Source organism: Euprymna scolopes, chromosome 27 (assembly GCF_053919585.1).
Source record: "Euprymna scolopes isolate OS-2025 chromosome 27, ASM5391958v1, whole genome shotgun sequence".
NCBI classification, from domain to species: Eukaryota; Metazoa; Mollusca; class Cephalopoda; order Sepiida; family Sepiolidae; genus Euprymna; species Euprymna scolopes.
In genome coordinates, this window is record NC_136508.1 from 35,906,372 (window position 1) to 35,934,166 (window position 27,795).

Genomic DNA, 27,795 nt, shown 5'->3' on the forward strand with positions numbered 1-27,795 from the left:
AGTGTGTGAGGCACGGGCGTGTGCCTCCCGAAAGGGAGGCGGCTGGTTCGCCGAACCTCTAAGCTTGAGAGGAAGATGCTGCTTATTGCTCTTGCTTTTATACTTGTTTCCGGTGGTCTTTTGCGCATGTGTAGGTTTCCTTTGAAAGGGGAAGTGACGTTGCCCTTGTGTGTGTACGTGTGCGCGTATGTGAGTACATGTGTGTACATTAGCGTGTGTGTGTATACACGTGAATGTGAGTGTATGTACGCGAACGTGAATATATGTACGTGTGTGGACGTGCGCGCGTATGTTTGTGTGCACATATATATATGACAAGTAATATAGCTTGAGATGTGAACGCATGTTTTTGGGTGAGACTAGGAAAGGCTCCCACAGGCTACTATTTGGGACCATGCCTAGAAAAGATTGATAACGTGGTAGTTATTTTACATTTAAACTTCTGCATACCAGTACAGGGAAGCAGGTAGCAGGAAGGGAATTCCAAAGTCTAGCTGTTCGAGAGAAGAAACTGTTAGAATAGAAAGCTTTCTGGCATTTAGGGACCTCAACAGTAAGGCAGTGAGATTTTGTTGCTAACAGGTTTGTCGGGCATATGTACACCAAGGAGGGCACAGGTGCAACGAGTTCATCAGAGAACATGCCATTAAAATATTTGTAAAACAGGCACAGAAATGCCAAAAACATTTTTCGGAGATCTTCAGTCAAAAACGGATACGTACAATATAACCTTTTTTTTCGATATTTTCATTTTTTTTATGTCTTGATTAAACTGTACAAGTGCCGGATAAATTATTATAAATTATATATTTCTGTACTTGGTTTAAAATAACGAACTGCTTGAATTTGAACCGACGCTAATTTAGGACAGAGTTATCTGCTCTTTGTTAAATTACAACATGCTTAGCGACGCTAATTTAAGACATTGCCACACACACACACACATACATATATATATATATATATATATATATATATATATATATATATATATATATATATACACACACACACACACACACACACACACACACACACACTTACATACATACATACATACATACATACATACATACATACATACATACATACATACACAACATTTTGGTCCTGGCCCGTTTTTTAATTTAATCTATTTTGATTAGACCTTTCAAGGGAGATAATTCACGAATTAAAGGGAGATAACTCAAAATTAAAGTGAACCGGTGTTTTTCTCCAATGTTTGTAAATTTTTATAAACACGGATTATTTCTATTCCGTGTTTACTAATTACACTTTTTTACCAGTTTCATCCATGAGAAGTCGGTAAATAATAAGATCCATTATGTACTGTTTTCGGACTCTACGTTTGTCCTCTTTTTGCAGGATAATTCACCTTCGACCTTCAATATGTTCCCACACTAAAACAAGGTGCTTAATGTCGAGTAATAATCGTAGAAATAATAGCGAATCGCGCCGTCGAGTTCAGTTCGAAGAATTGGCGAGTTTTTCTGGACTCAAAGAGTTTGACTGGAATTATTTGTGTAATCCGATTAATACGGCAGAAATCCGACAGAATATTCAATGGCGAAAGGGCGTCGGGGATATCGATTCTCTGCTACGCGTTTGGAAACAGGTAAGAGGAGGTCTCAGGTGTGGGTGTTTTATTTCACAGCATATCAACATTTTTCGTGTTATTTACTGTCGAATCTAATCATTTTGGCAAAGGTTTTGGGGATCATTGCTTGCGTAGATTAGTGGTCTTTTGAACGATCACATTTCAGGTAAAAACATTAGGTACTTACGTGTCATGTCGAAATTAGTATAAATTCCCAAAATTACGAAAAATGATCCAGGATAAATTTTTACTTACTTTTCACCTTAATCACTTTTCAAATGACGACTTTACAAAGTTTTCGGGTGAAAACGAATATCGCATTTAAATTTCCGCATGTCATTCTTTATATTATCACTAGCCATTGTTGTACGCGCAAGCAACAATGGCCACCAGCCACCACTGATAACATAAGGAATTACATTGCTGTTATCAGTGGTAGCCATTTTTGTACGAGCAAATGAAATTTCAGGTATCAATCTGATTGACTCAACAAGAGGAAGTACGACGGACATTGTCGAGAGTGCCCCCCCCTCTAAATTCCACATTTTTAACTTTTTTAAAAACTTTTTTCCTGCTAATATCATCGATTACAGACTTAAGTGTTAGATTATAAAAAATCAAATTGAAAAAATTTTTTTTATAACTTTTCACGTAGGGGTTCAGTTTTCAATTATAATATTGTACTAAATTCAACACGAACTTTGTGACCATGGTGAATAGATAGATAGATAGATAGATAGATAGATAGATACAAAGATGAGATGGATACATGCATAGCTGAGATTTAACCCCTTTGTTCTCACCTCTACCTTCCGGTCACCTCAGATAGAGTTGCCATTTTTTTTCATCGTGGTCACAAAGTTCGTGTTCAATTTAGTACAACGTTATAATTGAAAACTGAACCCCCAAGTGAAAAGTTATGAAATTTTTTTTTTTATAATCTGAAATTTAAGTCTGTAATCGATGATATTAAAAGGAAAAAAGTTTTAAAAAAAGTGAAAATTGTGGAATTTAGAGGGCGGGGCACTCTCGACAACGCTTGCCGGAAGTACTCTTTCCCATGCCAAGTGATCGACGCGTGGAATGAAATACGCTACCTGAATCAGTTATAAAAAGTGAAACAGTACTTGAATTTGAAAAAGGGTTGGATAAATTCTGGAAAAATAATAATCAGAAATATAATTATAAGCCACACATTCACCCACACATCAACATCGTCAACCGTCAAAGTAGAGATGACGGGGTTATTCCATGTCAAATCATCCAGACAAATGGGATTTTGAAACCCATATCCCCAGATCTGGCTGTAGTTTGCACTGCAAATAGACAATATTAGGAGGAGGGAATATTTTTCATTATCATCAAAAATATACCTGACTTTCAACAGAAACTGTAAGTGAACGAAACTAGAACTTTTAACCATTTTTGATCCAGAGACAATTTATTGTGTCTAAAAAAAATATATGAAAAAAGTAATGTGTTACCATGCCAGCCACACCCTTTATTTTATTTGATTTTGGGGCACATGTGGAAAAATCTAAAAACCCTTAATATCACTATAAGGCTTCATTTTGGAGAAAATCTGATGCCATTTTTGGATTCCTTGGGTCAAAAAACTTACCTGGGTGAATTTTCAGGGCCATACGATCTTTCAATCAGAAAATATTCAAAGAAATGACATCACAAAATTGTCGCCCAGGTGTCGCATGATGCGCCTAACACTCAAACAAAATATGCTCTAAATCGGAAACCGCTTGGAGTTATGTGTTCAAATTTTTAGGATTTCTTAGTTTCTATGTTGTCTAACTGCAGTGCAAACTATAGCCAAATCTATGGCTATGGGTGTCAAGCCCTGAATGATTTGACATGGAATAACCCGACAGTCACAAAGGTGTTGAGCCGGAGTCACAAACTGAACCTCTTCCGGGACATCATCTGTAAGCATTATTGACCCTATTATTATTATAAGTAGTTTGGCATAAAAATGATTCTTTTCTGTAAAAAAAAAAAGAAAGTTTATTTACTTTTAAGAATGTTTCACATAAAAAAAGAAAGTTAACAATTACAAGAAATGTAATGTTATGGGGGGGGGGGCGTTCTTATTCCCTTCTTCCTTTTGTCTGTCGACCCCATCGAAGTGCCAAACAAATAAAACAAATATTTGAACTCACTTTTTTTTTTTTTTTTTTTTTTTTTTGAGAGACACTTTTATTTCCTGTCCAGGTTTTCCCTTTTACATAACCAATTTTCACAGTTTTCATCAGCTAGCGGAAATTTGTTGTCGTCTGCTGTCTTTCTTTCCCCCTCCACTCTCCCTGAATCTTCTCCCGCTGCTGCTGCTGCTGCTATCTCTGCATGACGTCACCAGTCCTGCTACCTCCTACTCCTCCTCTCTCTCTATTTCATTGCAGCAATTGCTGTTTACGAAACAGCGTTGTGCATTATAGTACAGAAATAAATATTACACACTTATTGAATAAAAATAAGAATTTTTCCCATTGTTCCACTTATTTTCATATAAAATGTTAATAAAAAATCATATTATTATTTAATCTATAAAACTCTCTATGTCTGTATGTCCGTCTCCATATTTTCAAACTCTATCTCCTCCGAAACTAAAAGTCGCAGAGTGACGCTAAGGGCCTCACATGATTAGATTTTTTATGGGCCGTTCTTTTATGAGTCTTTAGCTGGTTAAAATAGTTTTTAAGGTGTCAAAAAGGGAGTCAAAATAGAAAAAAATCGTTATACATTTTGTATATTCATCTTAGTTTATTTTTAATCAATGCATATGCGTGTTGATTGACGTTCAACTTCATGTCAAAAAACGACATTATTTTTGCACCAACCTAATAATATATAAAAAATCTGAACAAATTAAAATATCATATTTAAGCGTATTTTACGACCGGGCAAAGACCCCCACCCCCACTCCATTAGTATTACATATTATAACTAACAGGCCGCCTGGCATTGCCGGATCATAAAATACACTTAAATATGATATTTTGATTAATGTAGATTTAATATTATTATATCATTGGACTCAATATATAGTAATGATTCGTGCATCACCACTGAGAATTGAAACCAAAACGCTTAGCTTATGATTTACATTTTTCTTTGATGTTAATATCTAAGCTATGAAGACATGTTTGCTGCAAGGCTAAAAATTAAAACATGAACTAATAGATATTACGTTACGCCTGCATTTTTGAAATGCCATCGTTTGACCTTTACCTGGCAAATTCCATATTTTTTAAATTTTCACACTTTTGCACGATTTTCCCTAGCTAAAAGCCAAATATAAAATTTCGCATGGGTTCGAATACCCTATATATTAAGTTTCATGCCTGTAGACTAAAAACTGACAGAGGAGTTTGGTAGGCAAAATTCTTTAAACAAATATATATATATGCAAACATAAATATGTATAGAAATCGGTTTGTGTTTACTATAACCTTTTTACGCAAATATAACGCAAATATAAATCATGTAGAATATCTGCATGAATATAATTACACGTAATAGTTAACTAAAGATGATCATCCCATAAGAAAACCAAAGAAAGTTTTCAAGTTAAATTCAAGTTTTATGATATCTTTGGTGCTTGTTAAACTATAGTCAACAAATCGGTTTTTTAAAATATATCGTTTTAAACAGAAACAATATTATGTACTTAATTGTCATGTCGAAAATAGTAATATATCAAAAATAGCACAGAGTAGAACAACTGCTATTGTGTTTTTAGTAAAAAAACAAAAAAGATCTATTGCTATAGACAACAAATATTACAATCATGACACAATTTAAAATATTCCTTTCAGAGTTATGTCCCCTACTACTGCCTTCTTTAAGAAAAATGTGATTTTACCTAATTTTCCGTAAAAATTACTTTTAACTATCAATAAATTTTGGCAAATTTTTACGCATCGTTTAACCTCTAAAAAAATTAAAATTTACCTTTTTTTTTTTTTTGCCTAATATGTTTAAATGACCTTTGTAAATAATATAAAAGAAGAAATTTTGAAAAAAAAAAAATTTAACATTTTAAAATAGGGATCACTTTCTTATATAAATTTAGCGTAAAATAAGCACCCCCTTCTTGGCCACCTAGCGTTCAACGAGACATATCACCCACCCCCTAGCATTTTTTCAAGTTTGGTGATTGAGTGAGGGCGAGAGGGTGGCAAAACATGACAAATTCAAGTTTGTTTGTTTTTTTCAGCGGATGGCTGCATTCAGGCTGGCTTCGGTGTTGTGGGAGGTCAGGTTGGTGATGTTCTCGACGTATGACCAAATGAAGTAGTCCAGTAGTCAAGGGCAGGGGAGGCCAATGAGAGAAAGATACAAAGTTGTAGCATTCTTCTAAAGCCAAGTCTGGGCTCTTTGGACTTGTGGGCCCGCGGCAAGTTCTGCTACCCACCTAGGGGCCAACTGTGTGCACCAGGGTATCACTACATTCTTCAACACATCCAGGTACACTTTGATGTTGATTTTCAAACCGACTTTGAAGATGTGACATGGCATGATGTGGCCCTCACTTGAAATCACACCAAAGACCATAACCATGGGTCGTCTGATGCATTGAACTGTCCAGATTTGCATTTTGAGGGTGCCGGCAATGATCCTGTTGCCATAACTTGAATCAGTAGAAAGCATGAGTTGTACAATGGTGCATCTCCGATTTCACATGGTGAACATTGTGTCACTTTCAACCATGATTGAAGACTCCTATCACTCTTGGGATTTGTACACAACTGGTCAACTAGTAGATAATCTACAACAACAAAAGAAAACGTTTTTTTTTTATCAAACGAAAATTGAATCATGTCGTCTTTTCTAGGGCGACAATTTTATCGTATTTATTTATGCTGTGAACTTTTGTTTGGAGGTATGTTTTACTATAGACAACAAACTGAAAAAGCAGTCAAAAAACAAATAAATAACAGAAAAAAACGGTTCTTATGCAGAGAAGTTTACGTGCTATTTTTTTTTTTTATAGCATTTTCAAGTTAAATTCAAGTTTAACATTATATTTTGTCTATTTAATTGTTAGGTGAAAATACAAAATATTTACAAAACATTTTCCCCCTTCGATGTTAAGAATGGGTTTCTAACTAATAACATTATTATTTTAGCATATATATATGTTTTGGTGTTTAAACTTATTTTAAACCGTTTATTAATTTTGAAACGCTAGTAGGATCTAGCACTCAAGTTAAAATGACAGCAAAATAGCTGGCCTGAAACTGTCAGCTTTGGAGTCTTAATAATCGCTTAAAATTTGAAAATAAAACAAAATACAGGTAGACATCTGCCTAATAAATGTCGTCATGACATACAAACTGCCTTGGAAGCTGATTGGTCAATGTGTGACCGAATCACTTAACAGAGACTGCTCTCCGCATGAGAAAATAAATGTAAATGTTTACAAAATAGTTCATAGTTGCTATGAAAGTTTCAGTTCTTGCTCAAAAGAAAATAGGAAATTAGACTTGAAGATAAGAGCAGAAAATTGGGTTGTGAGCGACAGCTTTTGAAGACAAGGAACAACAACCGTGTATATTGATTGAACAGTTTTACTTTGACAAGTAACAAAACATGATATGCAAGACAAACATACAGTGAGGGTTTACAAACATGTGCATTCACACAAATTTGTCTTATGTGAAGAGTTTTTTTTTTTTTTTTACTAATGAGTCACAACTTTAAAAAAACAAAAGCCACTCAGAGATAATGGTTAATGAGATGGAATTATTGCCTGTTGAAAGGTGGACAAATTCACGAAATGACTGAGGATGATTCATGGAATAAACTGCTAGGATATTTGTTGGGGAGGTATATGCGTTGACATTGGATTTGGAGACAATGATGTTGTAGGGAAGCAGTCCAGAAGCAATGTGTTCAACAGATGGGGAAACCTTATGAAAAAGTTCTGTTCATGGAAATATCGTCTGACACTAGGCACTTGGAGAAAGAAAATTTGTTTTTCATTGTGGTAGAAAATGAATTCTTGTTGTGAGTGTCTTACAAAGAGGAACCAAAGATTGGAGCTCAGTCGAGCAGGTTCCATAGAAATAATGATAGTATACAGCATTATCCTGTTTTTCCATCTTCATGTTCTTTCGACCAAATATACTACCATGTTCTTTCGACCAAATATACTATTTCTCTTATAAAATAAATTAAATCAAAATTCAAATTTTGAGATCAGAATTGATCATTTGTATTATTTGGATTATTCAGGCTACTGCTTTTTTTTTTATCTTGGATGTTGTGATCATAACTTGTACCTATGGCGCAACGGATAAAGTACTCAATTTAATTAGTTCTAAGTGACAGTTATCTAGAAGTTGATATTATTTATAGTATTTTAAACTTAAATTTAAGTTTTATGGTATCTTTTGTCTATTAAATTGACATTAGGCACTTTGAGAAAGAAAGGAATTTTTATTTTTCATTGTGGTAGGAAAACGAGTTCTTGCTGTAAATGTTTCACAAAGGGGGAAAATTAGAGATTGAAGCTTAGTGGAGCATCTTTCATGGTAAAATTGATGGTGTAGAGAGACTAGAAATATCTTTTCTCTAGCTGTAGCGTTAATTTTAATCAAGTTAATTTTCATTTTAAACCATTTAATAAAACTGTGATAAGCTTGCCTGTTTGCACATTGCATGTTTTCTATCGCACGAGGAGCTGCGAATGAAATAAACAATGGTAGGAAGGGCACATGGAGGAAATAATGAAATTAGGAAATACAGGAGGAAGTAGCAGGAGCGTAAGAGGGGAATAAGAGGAAAACATAAATAAATGACGCAAATAAAGAAGAAATAAAAGTGATTGAAGTAGTATTAGAAATAAAAAGAAATGGTATATAGAGGACTACTATTCATTTTGCTTGATATGCACGTCTGTGCCATGTAAATAACACTCTTTTGTATTTCCTTCAGATATCCAATAAACCCTTGGTCATTGCGACACTCTAAAAAGTAAATTGTACTTATCTAGTCGGGCCCTACCCAAACAAATGGGATAAGACTGGGATTGTGATAGAAGTTCGTCAGTTCCATCAATACGTGGTACGAGTTGATGGTTCCGGACGTGTCACACTCAGAAACAGACAGTTCCTCCGTCGATACACACCGGTAGCGGAGAGGGGCCCAATCATCTCGTCTCCTGGCCCCCTCTTATTGCACTACCCGAACCCAGCTGGTCCTGATTCCCAACATAAACCTACGCTAGCCCCGCAAGGCAAGCCAATTTCAGCTGGCTCATCTCCACAGCAGGCGACAACTCCTGGACCCACTCAGCCACATAATGAGGGTCATCTACCCCCGGGCTCTTCAGCGACATCACCGGATATCCCCACAGAACAGGGTACTACACCATCGAAGGAAACCCCCAAGAAACTCCCTCGGTCCTTGGCCAGGTTGCTCCCCCATAACAAGGCTGGTCCCCATGAACTTCAACCTCTGCATCGTCAACGACGCGACCCGACCATGTGACTTTTCGAAGTAAAGTGTCTGTTACACCATGCTCCCATATTGAAAAGCGATTAGTTTTCCAAAGACTATAACCTCAGTTACTTTTTAGGCACATTTAAGTGCATTTTATCTCCACTCAGTCTTCGCCACTTACAGTACCAAAGACTTGGGGGGGCGTAGAGGACTACTATTCATTTTGCTTGATATGCACGTCTGTGCCATGTAAATAACACTCTTTTGTATTTCCTTCAGATATCCAATAAACCCTTGGTCATTGCGACACTCTAAAAAGTAAATTGTACTTATTTAGTATAAATAATATAAATAAAGAAACAAAAACAAATGTATACGTTAATGTGCAATGTACCAAAATTATTTGTAAAAATTTACAAAGTTCTGTGAATTGAAAGCAGGCGTTAATATTATGTATGAGAAAAGAAGGTTTTTTTTTTTTTTGAGTTGTACATCATTTTTAGTTTGAGAAAAAAAAAATGTTACAAAAAAACTGACAATATCAATCCGGAGAAGCTTTGAATTGTAAAAACTTGCAGATTAAGATGAAAAGTTTCCGATAGGTAGCCAATCTGAAGAAATTTGGAATCGTAAAAGCTTGCAGACGAAAAACAAATTTCATTCCTGTGTGAAGACAATAAGTTGTGTGCAGGAATTCTAGATGCAGTATATTTTATGAAGTGATTCTGGTTTATGATTGGTTGGTAGCAGAGTGTGGTGCCATCTGATTGGTCAGTTCTCATCACCCCTTGCTATAAATAGAACCTTCCAATTTTTTGTAAATCATACACTCATAGAAATATCAAAAATATTTGTAACAGGTTCTCATTCATTCCTGGGCAACGTCAGATCGGTCCTCTAGTATTTAATAAGATTCCATATTAGCTTTTCTATATGTGACTCGTCAATTTGTGGTTTGAGGTTTATTTTCTCTGTTAGATACATCCTGCTGCCACATCTGGGGAAGCTGTACGGAACAGAAAAAGTCATGTCTGTCTAGATTTTGAAGTAGATTTTGAATTTGTCTCGGCAACCGAGAATGTTTAATGAATAATCTGACACGAGGGTCAAAAACTGAAATTAACAAGTCCATGCCCCTGAGAAGGAGCACCCTGACCTGTAAAAGAAAAAAAAAAAATGCTTGGACAGTTCCGTCAGCATCAGCGTCAGGTAGGATCGCGTCAGGTGATTAGCAATAAACTTAATCCCTTCTCAAAGTGAGAAGACAAAGGTTGTGGGGGTGGACCTCCTAGAACTGCACAGGACCAGTATCATACCGCAATAAACACAGGAAAGGCCATTTCAGAAATTACCGAAACTCTGTGGATTTTGGTGTTGAGGTAACACGTTCCAAGGTGGTGATTTTGTCAAAAAGTAAATTCAATGACAAAAATTTTATTCTAACATTTTGACAACTTTTTTTTCACGTCTTCAGTCAACAAGATGTTTAATACAACCTAAAAATAGTTATTTCCCTTGAACTGAGGAAGGAAGAGTTATCGCCCTTGGAAAAAAAAGTTTTGCAATAACAGTTTTGGGAGGTAAACAAGTGTATCTAATATCACAAACTTTAATTCATAAACGACCTCCATGATGCAATTCTCTCTGAAATGGGTATATTTGCTGATCACACCACACTCTATAACCGACTCAAAAGGAAAACAAATGAACACATATCTAAGAAACTGGCTAAAACCTTAGAGGAAGACCTCCAGTCTGCAGTGGAATGAGGATGTTTGGATGGTAACATTCAATGCTGCCAAGACTAAGTTTATTTCCTTTAATAATTACAAGAAACCTTCTCAATCACTGATTGCTATGGTTAATGATATACTACCTGAAAGTACTTCATTAAAACTCCTCAGCTTAGCATTCACAGGCAACATGAATTGGAACAAATACATTGAGGTAATTGCCAAGGCTGCTGTGAATAAGGTGGGCTCTCTCTATCATGCTAGGTTACTCACACCCAAGAGTATCCTGTGCAAAACCACTATTCGGCCATGCATGGAGTATTGTTGCCACATCTAGGTTGGTGCATCTGCTATTAGTCTATCACTCCTAGACAGAATTCAAAAAAGAGTCGCCAACCCTATAGCTCCTGCACTAGCAACCAAACTCCAACCTTTGCCCCATCACCAAAATGTGGCATCTCTGTCTCTGTTTTACAAGTATAATGGAATGTGTTCTCATGAACTCAAAGTACTTGTACCCCTTAATATAAATATTTCCTGACTAACCCAACAAGCAGCAAAATCCCACCCCTACACTGTAAAGATCCCTAAATGTCAGAAAGCATTTCGTTCAAATAGTTTCTTCCCTCAAACTGCTAGACATTGGAATTCCCTCCCGGGTCCTGCTTCCATGACAGTACTGGTATAAAAAAAGTTCAAGTGTAATGTAAACGGACATCTTGCTGCTCAACTCCCTACATAGTATCCCTTTACATTTGGTCTCAAATAATACTTTGCCTTTTTTTAAAAAAAAATCATCATGCATCCAGTGGCTTCTACCTGACCATTTAATCTGTAAGTTGTTGAATAAATCTGTTAAAGGTTATACTTTGTCCTCTGTTCATGTTTTGACTTGGAATTAAACCGATAGCATTTATCATCAAACTTAACAGCTATTAAAGAAGTTATTAAATGTTCAATATGTCTTAATGGAGAAAAGGTTTTGTTAAAAGTTCAAAAGTCAAGATTAGGAAAATATTATGAGTTTATAAGTTTGAGTGAGAAAATGGTATTATAAGAGGAAAATGTTATTATGACTATGTGTACACAGCAAGATGAGAGCAGGTGGCATCGACTCAAGCGCTAGAAATCCATGGCTGACGAGTGCAGCCACTGTAGAAAACTTGTGAAGACTTACTTCAAAATGAATGAGGAGAGGAGAGACTAGCAGTGGAGAGAGGACAGAGCACAGACGGCAGAAGGTTACAACAGAGCTCTGCCAAGCAAACACCACGTACATCTGTGGTATCTGCAACAGAGCCTGTCGATTCAGGATAGGCTTGCACAGTGTCATATGAGGACATCTTTTCCTCTTAAAATATAAAGAAATTAAAATTTCTTTTACAAAAGGATATAATTAACCAAATATAATAATTAATAAATATAATATATAATGAAAATATTTCTTAATATAATTAAATATTATAATAAAATAATAATACTGACATTAACCATAGTAGTGAAAACGGAGAAAAAAAACAAGATCCCTATGCATTTCAGTTTATACAGGCTGGCTTATGTGACCCCTAAGGGAGCAATAATTTTGTTTTATCTTTTGAAAATCACTGTTGGAATAGGTATGAGCCCCTAATTTCCCTCTCAACTTTGGTAAAATAGTAATTCAGTTTCAATAAATTGTATACAATATTTTACAACAGAGCTTGGTCAGATGTGAAATATCTCCAACCATTGTCATAACAATTATCAAGCTATAATATTCTATAAAATAGAATGAGAATTTATGGACATGGATGGTGAACATCTATATATATAAAAGGCAAAATGTGTGTGTCTGTGTGTGTGCATGTTACGTAAAATCTTTTGACACACGTGACAGATCCTCATAAGATCAGTATTGTCCAAAAACATTAATTCCTTCACCCTCAACTCGCTAGTTTTCTACAAGGAGGGGTCGCTTTTTCTGCCGGCATTTTTGCAAGTCATTGTCTCTTTTCCATTAACTACGCTTAATTTCGACATTCGCGACTGCCGGTTTTGCCATGAATGCATTCAATTCACCTTCTTTTCCTCCTTCATGTTATGGGTTCAAGCCTGCCTACTACCACTTTTTAAAAAAAATTTTTTTAACACCTCTCGCGACCTGGGCTACCTACTTTTTTTGGGGGGGAGGGGGGCTTCCTTACTTGTCACACCTGGGCAATGCCGAGTACCCCCGCTAGTCTAATATATAAAGGGAAAACATCTGTATGCAGTTGTGTCTCGCAAAAACTTGAAAAATACTCAACTAACTCCTTTAAAGTGAGTATTTTTTAAATTGGCATAAGCCCAGAAAAATAATATCTGAAGTTAAGAAAAAAATGTTCATTATTGGGGGGGAGGGGGGGGGTCAAATAACCATTTATATCATTTAATGTTATCAAAAAGTGAATACCATTTTTAATGTTATCATGTAAAGAGAAGTAATTGATTTTTTTTTTTTGTTCACATATGCTTACACGAGCTATGTATATGTGTGTGTGTCCAGAGAGAGAAATGGGCTGAACAAACAAGAAAGAGTGATGGGGAAGAAAGAGGGATAGAAGTTATATTACATTATTGTCCCAGGCAATGCCGGGTATTCCCACTAGTCTAACATATAAGAAAGAAATTAATTATTTGCGTTTATAAGAAGTAAATTGAATGATTCATATGAAATTAATCTGAATGTTAATACTTCTCTCTACTCAGATCGCCATCTTGAAAGTTCCCCTGGTGTCCCTAGTTAATAAATAGAAAACAGTCAAGGAGAATAATTAAAGTCAAGTAGTTTGAAGAGTTATTGCCCTTGGATTATTTGTTAGGTATCAAGTCTTAATGCATTTAAGCATCTATTGTTCCTAATGACTTGTCTCCCCAAGAGGGCAGAGTTTGATACAAAGTTAGTTTTTAATGTAAGGAAACTCTAGCTCCCCCAGAAAGAGTACTCTGGTTTGGTACAAAAATAAGCATTGCTCCAGTCAAAAACAGATTCCTCCCTCACTGACCGAGGACAGACAAAAATGGAGTGTAATATCAGAACAGATACTACACTTTGCTCCCAGCCAAAGAAAATTAAATCAAACAAAAAAAATAGTCCAAAAAAAGTCTTTGCGTGTTATTGTTATGAAGTATATCCTACTATGATTGTTAACTTGTTCCGAACTGTAAAATGTCTGCAACAAAAATGTCGTCTGGCTACAACTGCTGTAAAAGAATTTTCCTTTCTTTCTGTACCTAAAACTAAATAGAACTTCCATGAACTATGTTTCTTTCCAAGAAGACCTGTATATGGAATACAATACCACGAGGCTGTTTCCAACCTAACTACATCATGGTCATTTTCAAGTCCAATATTAGCAAATTAATTGATATTTATGTACTATCAAACATTCAAATTCTGCCAAATTTTAACCATCTTTATCAATCGTTGAAATGTTGTTTCAGCATCCACCTAACAGATTCATTCACTCTTGTCCTCAAGTGACCTTTGGGCCTTGATAAGCAGTAGCATGTTAGTCCATTAAATAAAAAACAAAAGGCCATTGATATTAACTTGCTAAGAGAAAGCACAGTCAATATATCATGGTAATTCACAGCGTTCTAAGCTTTACAAAGAAAAACGAGTCATGGATGAATTTATTTTTTTGTTGTGGTAACGCACGGCCATTTTTTATAAAACCTGAAAAACTTGTTCAGATTTCTGATGTTCTGTGCAGATAAAGTTCATACAAATGAGAGAGGTGTGTGCCAAATCTAAAAATTAACATAAGTGTTGTATTGCCGGTGTGTGTGTGTGTATATGTATATATATATATGTGTGTGTGTATGTGTGTGAATATCAAGAAAATAAGACAACGACAATATAAAAATATATGCTAATGCATATAGATTTATTCGTTTATTCATTGAATAAACGAATATGTATATATCTATGTAGTTTCTGTTGTTGATTTTTTAAACGATATTAAGGTTAACGTTTCCGCCTCGGAGATCTGGTGTTTTTTTTTAGAAAGTCGCCCATTTTTTATATGGACATATTTTTATTTATTTATTATTTTTAAAAACAATAATCTACGGACACGTGTGTTTCGGAGTCCGACTCCTCTTTTATATATATATATATATATATATATATATATATATATATATATATATATATATATATATATATTTCTGTAGAAATATATTTACTTATAATATATACCAATCCTTATTTAAGAAGCTCAATGTAATTACAGAATGATATAGTGAATAAATGACAAAAAAACTATATTCCAAAATTCATGCTGTTGACCATCTTATAATTTATTCCTTTAATTCAGTTGACATTTATAATTCTTGACAGTATCTGTTTCGTAGCACAAAATCAATCACTTAATTATTATATCAATCAGTGAATCTATTGTGCCCTTAACTCATCAGAAGAAATAGCAACAATCTTATTTATTTCCTCTTGATGGATTGATTGTTGCTATTTCTTCTGATGAGTTAAGGGCACAATAGATTCACTAATTGATATAATAATTAAGTGATTGATTTTGTGCTACGAAACAGATACTGTCAAGAATTATAAATGTCAACTGAATGGAAGGAATAAATTATAAGATGGCCAACATCATGAATTTTGGAATATAATTTTTTGTCATTTATTCACTATATATATATATATATATATACATAGACTATGTATACAGAGTGTATATACGTTTGATCGCCTAATATCATTTTTCTATTGTTCGTCGAATTGATGCGTGTATATCACTTACAGCAGTGTTGATGTATTAACAGATACAGTTTAACAACGGACATGTAACATTTACAACAGAAAGGGACAAATAACAGTTCTCTGGGATCTTACATCAGCCAATGGAGAAACATACATGATCCATCTTTGTTCTTTATTTGACAGATTAATGCAGATTCCTATAACTCAAAGTGTTAGTGGTATTTACAGCAACTTTATTCCAGATGTTTGCCCCATTGGAAAGCTGCAATGCTGGTTCTAAACTATCCCCATTTCTAATCCGCTCTACTCTGAGCCATCACGACCTGAAGACCATCTTTTTCTCCATCTGTCTACCGACTCGGTCTGCTCTCTCCGACGCTTGACTCTTGACTAAAAATGATACCTGACTAGCAAAAGTTCAGAATAAGATCAAGCTTTTCTTTTAATGGTTAATTTAAAAAAAAAAAGAAAGTCTTTTGAATGCTGTTGTTATTAAAACTTAAATTCTTTTCTACAGTTTGCATTTTGGAGACGGAAGTGTTTTTTCGAGATAAGTGACTTCTATATTAATCATACTTTTTATTTTTAGATTCAAATATTAATAAGTACATTTTAGTTCAGTATTTAATTTATGTATTTCTGTTTTATTAAATGCTAGCTTTTTTCTCGTCCATAAATGTTTATTTATCTACCAAGTTTATTGCAAAAATAGATTAGGTAATTGTATTCATTTTTAGTTCGTGAGAGGGGAATCTATCACCATACTTTCCCTTAAACATGTCCGTTGGACTTTTATTAAGTATAATACTTAATAGTTTTTTATTTTTTATTATTTTTTTTTAATGGAGAGTAGAAAACGCATTGTGGATGCGTTATCGGCAGCTCCCGTTACTCTCGCTTCTCCTTATTTGTCCTTCAGTCTTCGTTTTATAATGAGTGATTTTTCTGACAAAGGGAGAAGAAAAAGCTGTTTTCTAGGTTGGCAGTATTTTGCACGAACAGTTAGCAGAGATGGCAGAAATTTTCTGTTTCTATGTCTATCCTTGTAGCCATGTCACTAGTAAGGGTGCTGGAGGTAAACGTTTTATCTGGGCTGACGTTATCTGCCTGATAGTCAGGGACCCGAACCTTGGATTAACCACTAAGGAGGCTGTCCTATCAGCAGGTGCAAAGTACTGGGGCTGCTGTATTGCCATTTGGTGAATGGATTCTGGACCATGCAGTAGCTTCTGATGGGGCCTCTCGATGCCATATTAGTGGGTAATTGTTACAGCTTTACCTTATCATGTTCTACAAAAAAAAAAATTCATTTCTTTTTCTGTCTTAGTTTCCCTTTTCTGTCCTGCTCTAAGTAAATCTGACGACCTAGTCCACAAATTCCAAAATTCCATCTTGACAAGTTTTAAGAAAAAATACATGATTAAACCCGGTTCTCCAACTTCCAACGTAGACCCGCACTACCATGTCTCCTTCTCCAACATCAGGGGTCTACGTTCTAACCTTCCAGAGGTTGAAACCCAATTACAGGAGACTAAACTAGACCTTTTATTTTTAAGCAAAACTGGCATTGGACAGGCTATTTCCCTAGAAGAGTTCGCAAATAAAGGATACTCTAACCTAACTTCCAAATCTGACCCCCAAGATCGCCATGGGCATGGAATATGTGCCTATATTAAAGATGGTTTTCTATGTGGTAGGGACATCTCCAGAGAAGATCCTAACTTAACCCTATATGTGCTTCCGGGTTGCATTAGCTCACACTACTGCATTTATATTTACTCTCTATCGCCCCCACAACAGCGGAGTTACTATCTTTAAAAGCATATCTGAGAAAATTGACCAAGTCCTATCTGCTTATCCTTCAGCTAACATTCACGTATGTGGAGACTTCAATGTTCACAACGTCGAATGATTGACCCACTCAAACAAGACCGATGATGAGGGGAGGTTCTGTCATGATTTCTCCATTGCTTATGACCTCACTCAGATTGTTCACAAACAATGTGCCCGACAATGACAGCCAGTATGCGAGTCTACTAGACCTTTTTCTCACAACGTGCCCTGAACTATGTTTAGTTTCTGTTCTGTCTCCTCTTGGATCTTCCGACCACTCTGGCCCTGTCGGTGGAGCATTAGAATACGCCGACTGCCCCCCTGCAGAGGGTAAAAGTCCCTCAATTGGGGTCCTGGATATATCCTTAAACTATATCCAGTGGTGAGGCCCCAGCTTTTGGGCTTTGGGGAGTGTGGAGCCACCCTTTAATTACCAATGCTCCCAGGTCCACTCTGACCCGGAGTGGTAGTACCTGTTAGGGTCCCAACTATGGGTTAAATAGAAACCGACGTGAAAACAACAAATATATTCTATTAAAAAAATTTTTCTTCAAAATCTTTGGATTCAGCATTAAATAACCCGAAAAGGGTTGATATGCCGTAAAACAAAAACAACCAACCAACCAACCAACCGACCACTCTGTTGTATCAATTAAGATAAAAATGAAATGTAATAAGTCCCCAGATGTACCTCTCCATCGTACAGTATATCGATACACTAAGGCTGACTGGGATAGTTTCTGTACATTTATATCGGATCTACCTCTGCGTTCCATGTTTAAAAAGGATGTGTCCTCTATAGTATCAGACCTGACGGAATGGTTAATTGTAGGTATAGACCATTTCATACCCTCGAAAATGTTCCAGCAAAAACCTAACAGCCAGCCATGGTTCTCTCCAGAATGTGCTGCTGCCATTGCGCACAGAAATCACTTTTTCCACTGCTTTCAACGTAATAGATGTATGGAAACTAAAGCCGCTTTCAGGACTGCCAGCAACCATTGTAAGAAAGTAATAAAGAACGCAAGAGAGTTGTATGCTCAGTCCGTCAAGTCCAAAGTAGCTGAGCAGCGGCTTGGTTCTCACCAGTTTTGGCAAATAGCAAACAAAATTATGAACAGAAGCGTGTGCTCTATCCCAACTATCATCAATGGACCTGAGGTAATCTCGTCAGCATCAGACAAAGCCAAACTCTTTGCCAAGAACTTTGCAGCTAATTCTACCCTTTGCAACCAAGGCCGCCAACCTCCAATATTTCCTCCTGTATCAGAAAACATGCTATGTGATATCTGTACGTGATGTTGCCAAGCTAATCAAAAACCTTGATTCCAGTAAAGCAATTGGCCCTGACGGTATTCCAATTATAGTACTCAAAAAACTTCAACCAGAACTAGCGCCCATACTTACAAAACTGTTTAAACGTTGTCTTAAGGAGAATAGCTTCCCATCACTCTGGAAAATCTCATCAGTATACCCTGTATTTAAGAATTCAGGTGATTGTTCATCCTCCTCGCAGTACAGGCCAATAAGTCTCCTGTGCGTCATGTGTAAGTTGCTGGAATCTGTGTTAAATACAGAAGTAATCAACCATCTCAACAAAAATAATCTTAGTGACACTCAATTTGGTTTCCGTTCTGCTAGATCTACAGCAGATGTGTTTACAGTTATATCTCATAGGATTAGCAAATTTCTCGACGGAGGCAACCTTTCTAGGGCAATTGCTCTTGACATATCTAAGGCCTTTGATAGAGTATGGCATAAAGGTTTACTTCATAAGATCTGTAGCTATGGTATAGCTGAAAATGTCTTCTCAATTATTAAATCATTTCTTTCTGATAGGTTCATAAGAGTAGTAGTTAAGGGGCAAAAATCATAAGCTCACAGTATTAATGCTGGTGTCCCTCAGGGGTCCATCCTTGGCCCAACTCTTTTCCTGATCTACATTAATGATCTTCCAAATCACATCCTTACATCATTTGTAGACATTTATGCTGATGACACTACCATTTATAGTAGCACATCTAAGACAGTAAACGACCAAGTTCTCTCTGATTTTCACTCCTCTGATCTTGAGCACGTGGTACAATGGGGAAAGGAGTGGCTGGTTACTTTTAATGCATCTAAAACCAAACTTCTCTCTTTACATCATCAACATTCTGATCCACATCTGGCATCAATTGAAATGAATGACTCTCGTCTTTAGGAGGCCTCAAGTTTTGACAAGCTTCTGGGCTTGACAATTACTCCTGATCTTAAATGGAAAACGTACATCAAATCTGTTGCCAGGGCCACTGGAAAAATGGTGAGATCTTTCTATCGATCCAGTAGATATCTCACTGCTGATGCAATTCTCTACCTATATAAGAGCCAAGTACATCCAAGGATGGAATACTGTTGTCACATCTGAGCAGGAGCTGCTAGAAAGAACTTGTCCTGCCTTGATAGAGTTCAAATAGACTTCGTAGCCTCATAGGAGATGTCCTTTTCTCTTCCCTGAAACTTTTTTCTCACAGACGAGATGTTGCGAGCTTGTCTCTGATGTATCGTTATTTTCATGGAAAGTGTTTGACTGAGCTTCAGTTTATGGTCCCCCCTCGCCAAACTTTCACAAGAAACACTCTCAATAATTCCCTCCACTCTTTATCTGTGCCTAAACCTAAACGTAGATTCCATGAACAAAGCTTCTTTCTTAGAACTGCACGCCTGTGGAATTATCTTCCGTTTTCCTGCTTTCCGGCTGACTACAATATGGTTGTCTTCAAGTCTAACGTAAATAAGTTCTTGATGAGCCGTTCCATATAAGTTATCAAATTTACCAAATTTTCATCACTAATGATTACTATATTTTCTTTAACCCTTATCCTTGTGTGGCCTCTTGGTCTTGATAATGTGGTGATGCCTGTGAAAAAAAAAATGTCTTTCAAGCTATCTCCCAAAGTCCACATCATCTTAACTGACATCATGCCACATCAGACTCTAAAGGTCAACCTATTTTTAAATTATTGTTTGTGTTCTAACATTCTTTTCTATTAAAACATCTTAACACAAATAATTTTACCTGCAAATATTTATTTCGCTATGATAACATTCTTTCTGACATTTTATTTTTACAAATATTTATAATGATCATAATAATAATCAACAAATATATAACATAAGAAATCATAAAGCAATCTAAAAAAACTGACCAGCTTGTGCAATTGAACCCCATTATTTTATTTAGGATTATGTAAAGTTCTATGTCTATATTGATAAACCAGATACAATAGACCACCTGGAAGACAACATTTAATGCGTTATTGCTGAAATACAGCCTAATTTAGTTTTGTACACTTGTGAAAATTGAACCTTTACATTACGCCATAGATGGATGATCCACCGGGGGGGGGTATATATGCTTTAAATTGTATTTAAATTATAAATATTAAAAATTAATCTTTGGAATAAACCACATATTTGTATAATAAAAATACTTTTCTGTGATTTATTTTAATTTTAAGTTTGCCGCTTCTAAAAAAAACACCCGTTATAAAGTTATCTTGTTGGATTTTCAAAGTCAGATCCAAACAGCATTTAAGTTGGCAGATCAAAGTTTGCTTCTGATCAGCCAATTTTCATTTGTTATTGTTGTACCATGTTATTGGCAATGTAATAGCATACTCAGCTACAATGTATGTTTTGAAGTTACTTAGTTCAGTCCAGACGACTACCAATATGAAACATTTTTAAATAATCATTTAAATATAAAAATCAGCAAGGGGTATAACACATTTTAAATTGACAAACATAACAGAAGTTACGTTTAAAAATTTGCAATTTACTAAAAATTAATATCTAAAACGAACTTGAATGAATTTGTATGGTCGTTATTTTTTCGTATATAATAAACAATTTTCATTTCTTATTGTTGCGCCATTGTTATGAGGTTTTGATTTCTCTTCTCTATAGTTTTATCTATCAGTTCCTTTTCTTTTTTTTTTTTTGCATGAAAGTCACTTATCAAGGCCCAGAGGCCACTCGGGGATAAAGGTTATTGCATATACAGTAATCAATGGGATAATATCGTAGTAATCGTTAGTAATGGAGATTTTATAAAGTGGATTACTTAAGGGGGCGGTTTATCAGGAATTTGTTTATGTTGGACTTGAATTCAAAAAGACATTTTTCATGAAAATCTCTAATATACTGAAAAAAAATAAACTGAATGTTTTAGAAAAATCCAGAAGGTTCTAGAACTTTCCAGAAAGATTAAGAAGGTTCTAGAATATTCTATTACCGGTTGGCACTCGCTATAAAAAGAGGTTTCTGTGCAGATGAGACAATTGTTATGCAAACATGAAAAGTTACACTTCAATTCTAAAGTGATTCAGGATAATCCAACAGAAATAATCTATGAAAAAACCTTCTGGTACAAAAGAGTTATTACCTTTGAACATTTTTTTCTGGCCGAAGTTAATTTAAATTTAATATTTGAGATTTCTTTTTGTAAGTACTCATATATCGCCACAAATCATCACAGCCTTCGAGTTTAGGTCAGCTGACACCCCTCCCTACCCCTAACCCTCCCCCTTAGTAAAGATTCACACAATCAAAACTTTACAAAACATTTTCAGGTGTTTTTTAAAAAATGTCACTTTCACCTGTGTATAAAGAAGTCGGTTACAGATTTCAAATGGTCGTTTAAAAAACGGAACCGATAATGAATATGTTAGTGCCATTCACTTTGGCTTTGGATAATGGATATCTTACTGTCCAACAAATAACCAAGTTCATAAACATTAGTTCTGCTTTGGTCCCTATTGTATTAACTTACTGGAGGTTGAGCAAACTGTCTGCTAGACTTGTCTCAAGTTGCTGATGCCAGAGTGTATGCACTGTATATCAACAACTCTGTGTGCGGCATTTGAATCTTGTTGAATCCATAGGATCATATTACAGCATAATCACGCCGGTTCTCATTAAATCACCAAAGTTAAGCAACATTGAGCCTGGTCAGTACCAGATGGGTGACCAATTTGGGAATTCCAGGCGCTGTAGGAAGATGTTGACATCTACCTTCAAGAGTTGCAGAAACCTGATATCATCATCTCCCCTTACTGGGATATGCATGCAACTGGGGCCCTTGTGAATTTCATACTCCCATGGAACTTCCTCCTTTGGAGGAATAGAGTTAGTGCCATTTCCTATTTCCTCCTATAGCACCATTATCAGCGGATGTTTGCAACATTTGCATGTTTCTCATGTGAGTACCTAATTGTAAAAATAAATGGGGGAAACAAATGCTAAGTATTATATATACATATATATATATATATATATATATATATATATATATATATATATAAAGAACTGCGTGTGTGAATTCATTTTCTATGTGCTCCAAAACTAATGTGCCGTTTTTTGGAAATTTTATCACTGTACAAGTAGAAAAGTGCAACCGATAAAATCAACTGTAAATTCTTTTATAAGACAGAAGTGCATTTGAAATAAATGTTTTTTTTTAGAGCACAAGTGAACATTAACTTTTAATCAACAGCAGATTCTTTGCAGTGCAATGTAGCCAACAATGTATTTTGGACTAAGTCACTGCAGGGAGGCATGTGAAGCTTCCTCCTGGTAAACTGTGAGCGGTTCCTTAATTAGAGCAGTCAATCAATCGATTTGACTTGATTTCACCAATTTCAAAAATAATAGAAGGTTAGGAAGGTAGAACATCCATTGATCCTCATCCAATCTCACACAATGTTGGGTCTACCTGCTAGTATATATATATATATATATATATATATATATATATATATATATATATATATATATATAATGTCAAAACATCATAAATTCATTACCCTCACAGCGACAGCCTTATAGCGTAATGGTGAGCAGCCTTGACTCTCATTTGGGCAGTCAGGTTTCAATCCTGGCTTGAGGCAGTTGCCTGTCTAGCTGCACTGATGAGCTGTGAAATAGCAAAACAGTACTGTATGTGGATGACTATATATACATATATATATATATATATATATATATATATATATATATATATATATATATACGAGCAAACAGTTAATAAAACATGTTAAAAAACACTTTGAAAAAGAGATAAAAACATATTTAATCTGAAAAGGAAAGACTAGATAAGTGGATAGTCCTTAATCCGCAGAGTTTCGAAGAAATACTTTCCTTCTCATCAGAGGGTAGGAATTAGCAAAATGCGTGATCGGATTTTGCATGCAAAAGTATTTGATGAAACAACAAGTAAGTCAAAGATCTTACTTGATAACAAAAAAGTGAAGCAGAGGGAATATGGTGAAGAAAAAGGTGATTACACGTGAATGGATAGTCTGGTGGAAGATAAATAATCCAGTGATGGTAAAATGCAAATATATAACTTCAAGAAAGTTAATTGAATTTCCATTTGCACAAGTAAACTCCAAGGAAATCCCATAATTAGAAGATGGTCCAAAATAATCCAAAGGCAGAAATCCATGGAAAAAATTCACAAAAATGTGTACAAGGGAAAAAAGGAAAAAATTCCAATAATATTAATAAAAGAAAAATAAGATGTGCTTTTCACTCTACTGCCGAGACATAAATATAAATAAGAAAGACTCTACTGCCGAGACATAAATATAAATAAGAAAGATCAGGGAAGAAGAAGAGGGGAAAAAATTAAATGGTGATAGAATTAAATATAAAATAGCAAAACAAATGTCAAAATGACCCAGACAGGAAATGTTAAAAAGCGCGAAAAAATATATAGGGCAAAATAATATAGGTCAACTGAAATGTACAGGTCATCACTTAAAAAAATGTCAGCAAGAGTTGTTAGAAGATACTAAATGGAAAATAAATAAATAAATTAATCAATAAATAGAAAATAAATAATAAATAAACAATAAATAAAAAATAAAATATAAAATAAAAAATAAAAATTATTTAAGGGGAGAGGATGGCCGGTATCTGAAAATTCAGGAAAAAGCAAGAAAGAAAGTAAGTAAATGCAGATAGTAAAATATAAGTAAATATACATACAAGATATGAAAGTGTAGGTAGATTGATATATTAGACAGGAAAGTTTAAAGAATAAAGCAGAAAATGCAGATAAAAAAACCGGCCATGCAAAGAAAAAATAAAGAATTAAAATAAAGGATTATTAAATTATAAAGTATTAAGAAGTATGTAGAAAAAACGATAAAGTTAAAAAAAAAATTATATATCTATATAAAAGGTAAAAGTAATAACTATGTAATTTCAAAATTGCCATAATTAAATTTGGACTTATGTTTACAGAAAGAGATCAGTTCATTTGTAGAATTTATTATATTGTTACTTTGAGGGGAAGTAATTATAGTTATAGCTTCGGTTGTGCAGAGGCGACATGACTTAGAGCCTGGAGTATAAGACTTAACTTTTTTTTATGATAGTCCATTTGATGGAGAAGGGGATATTGTTAGAGTTAAGTTTTTTAATTAAAGTGGTTAGAGTTTTATTTTATTTTATATATATATATATATATATATATATATATATATTGTTTCATCTAGAGCTTTGATCCCCCCCTTCACATTAAAAGTCATAAACTTTGTCTTATACACATTAACGTAAAGACGAATGTCATTTGATAATAATCTAAATAAACAGTGAGTATGAACACTGGTAAAATTTTTCTCAACATTTGGAATGTGCACACTGTTATTAAAAAAAGTTGTTTCTGTAAAATTTTTATTATTTGGATTTTTCACACAACTGTTCTCATCTTGAGTATCATTTTCACAACGTTTTGGTTGATGTAACCTCCGACCTTCTTCAGGTGTATCTTATCAAATTTGGGAATATTTCTGTCAAACTCGGGAATCTAAATGGAATTTTATTTACTTCATGGAGGTAACATGCTCTTGTTTCATCAGCCATGACTGGATAGAGGTCCTAAGTAATTCACAATTGTGTTTTTCGGTTACCCACACTGAGAATTGAACCTTCAACCATCAGGAGACTATCACTATTACAAATGATTTTTTCCAAGTACTCTAACCACTGCGCCATGGGTCCTTGTGGAAACTCAAGATGAGAACAATAGTCAAAAGAATCCAAATAATACAACTAACCAATCCTCATCTAAAAAATTCAGAAACATGTGATTCTGTAAAATTGTTGACAAATAATTTGCTTTCTTTTTTGTTCAGGTTGGTCAAACAAAAGATGCAGATGAAAAGAAAAGGTTAATGTTTCAGCTTGACCAATTGGCTGCTGACATTCCAAACCAAAAACATCCCGCAGCTCCGATTGGCGATGAGTCATGTGCTCAACTTGTGAAATTGGTTGGTCAGCCGCAAACCAATGACAAAATAAAGATTCCTGTTGTCCAGCTTGCTGAGGAAGCTGGTTGGCTAAGAATGTCCAACCTGACCATTAGTACTGGTCAGCGCAGTTATTATCTACAAAACCAATTTGCACATTTAGAAAGGGCTTTGGTCAGATTTACTCTTGATCGACTCCAGGACCAAGGATTTCTGCTAGTATCTGTTCCAGAAATTCTTAGACCAGAAATAATCGAAGGTATTTTTATCTAATGTATTTTTCTATTATTTATGAGGTGCCTTCAATAAGTTTCCAGACTTTTTTTTTAACTTTTATTGGCAGTTCACACATGCAACCAGTCCTCTTCAAAGTAATCTCCCCCAACAATAATGCACTTGTTGTACCATTCCAACAACTTCTCGAAGGCCCCATAGAAGTCCTCTCGTGTAAGCATGTCAATGACCTTTGTCACAGTGTCTTTCATCTCCTCAATATTTGGCTTCAAACGCACACATATAAAATTTCAGTTAGTAATAGAGATAATAGTATATTTGGCTTCAAAGAAACACCTACCAAATCGCAGTTCGTAATAGACATAATAGTACATTTGGCTTCAAACAAACATATACCAAATCTCAGTTCATAATAGAGATAATACTATATTTGGCTTCAAACACACACACATACCAAATCTCAGTTAGTAATAGAAATAATAGTATATTTGGCTTCAAACAAACACATACCAAATCTCTGTTAGTAATAGAGATAATACTATATTTGGCTTCAAAGAAACACCTACCAAATCTCAGTTAGTAATTGGGATAATAGTATATTTGGCTTCAAACAAACACATATCAAATTTAAGTTAGTAATAGAGATAATGGTTATATTTTGCTTCAAACAAACACATACCAAATCTCAGTAATTGAGATAATAGTATATTTGGCTTCAAAGAAACGCATACCGAATCTCAGTTAGTAATAGTGATCATGGTATATTTGGCTTCAAAGAAACACCTACCAAATCTTAGTAATAGAGATAATACTATATTTGCTTCAAACAGGCACATACCAAATCTCAATTAATAATAGTGATAATGGTATATTTTGCTACAAACAAACAAATACATACCAAATTTTACTTAGTTATAGAGATAATAGTATATTTGGCTTCAAACAAACACATACCAAATCTCAGTTAGTAATAGTATAGTGTAAGCTTCAGACAGACAGATACAAAATCTCCATTAGTAATGCATTAATTCAAATGTCTGAATGAACGTGATTAAAATAAGTTATGCCTAAAGAGTCGTCAACAAATTACTTTATACTTAATGCACTAATTCATATGTTTTATTCTTTTCTTAAAGGTTGTGGTTTTAAGACATCAGGAGAAAGAACTCAAGTCTACAAAATAGAAACAAATTCTGATGGCCTGTTGTGTTTGTCTGGAACTTCTGAAATGGCACTCGGTGGCTATTTCTCTAATCAACTGCTGACACTTGACCAGCTACCCATCAAACTGGTTGCTGTTAGTCGATGCCATCGGGCAGAGACGTCTGGAGTAGATGAAGAGAAAGGCATCTATAGGGTACACAGTTTCACTAAAGTCGAAATGTTTGCTGTAACTGGGCAGGAATCGGGTTTTGAAAGTGACCGAATGCTGCAGAGTTTTGTAGACATTCAGAATGATTTATATACAGAGTTGGGCCTACATTTTCGGATTCTAGACATGCCTAGCCAGGAACTTGGTGCACCCGCCTGCAGAAAGTTTGATGCCGAAGCCTGGATGCCTGGCAAGAAATTCTGGGGAGAAATATCGAGTGCCTCAAATTGTACTGATTTTCAGAGCCGCCGTTTAAACATCAAATATAAAACCGATGACGGAAGCCTAAAACATGTACACACGATAAATGGTACAGCGTGTGCCGTTCCAAGAATTTTGATGGCTCTTGTTGAAAACAATCAAAGGAACAATGGTGATGTTGATCTACCGAGTGCGTTACACTCTTATTTTGGCGCTGAAAAGTTAACGCGTGATCCCCAACCACAAATGAAATGGACGAAATTTATAAAACCTTTTACTGTGCATTGATGATATTTTATTAAAAAACAGTTGCTTTTCAAAAATCA

At 35.1% G+C, this 27,795-nt stretch overlaps 1 protein-coding gene across 1 annotated transcript; it reads left to right on the forward strand.

Moving 5' to 3' along the window:
* Nucleotides 1-1,176: 1,176 nt before the first annotated feature.
* On the forward strand, nucleotides 1,177-27,795 carry LOC145248820 (serine--tRNA ligase, mitochondrial-like). The gene is made up of 3 exons (XM_080110510.1): nucleotides 1,177-1,615; nucleotides 25,549-25,921; nucleotides 27,033-27,795. Exons 1-3 carry the CDS (start codon nucleotides 1,325-1,327, stop codon nucleotides 27,755-27,757), a joined length of 1,389 nt encoding a protein of 462 aa, XP_079966636.1. The 5' UTR covers nucleotides 1,177-1,324; the 3' UTR covers nucleotides 27,758-27,795.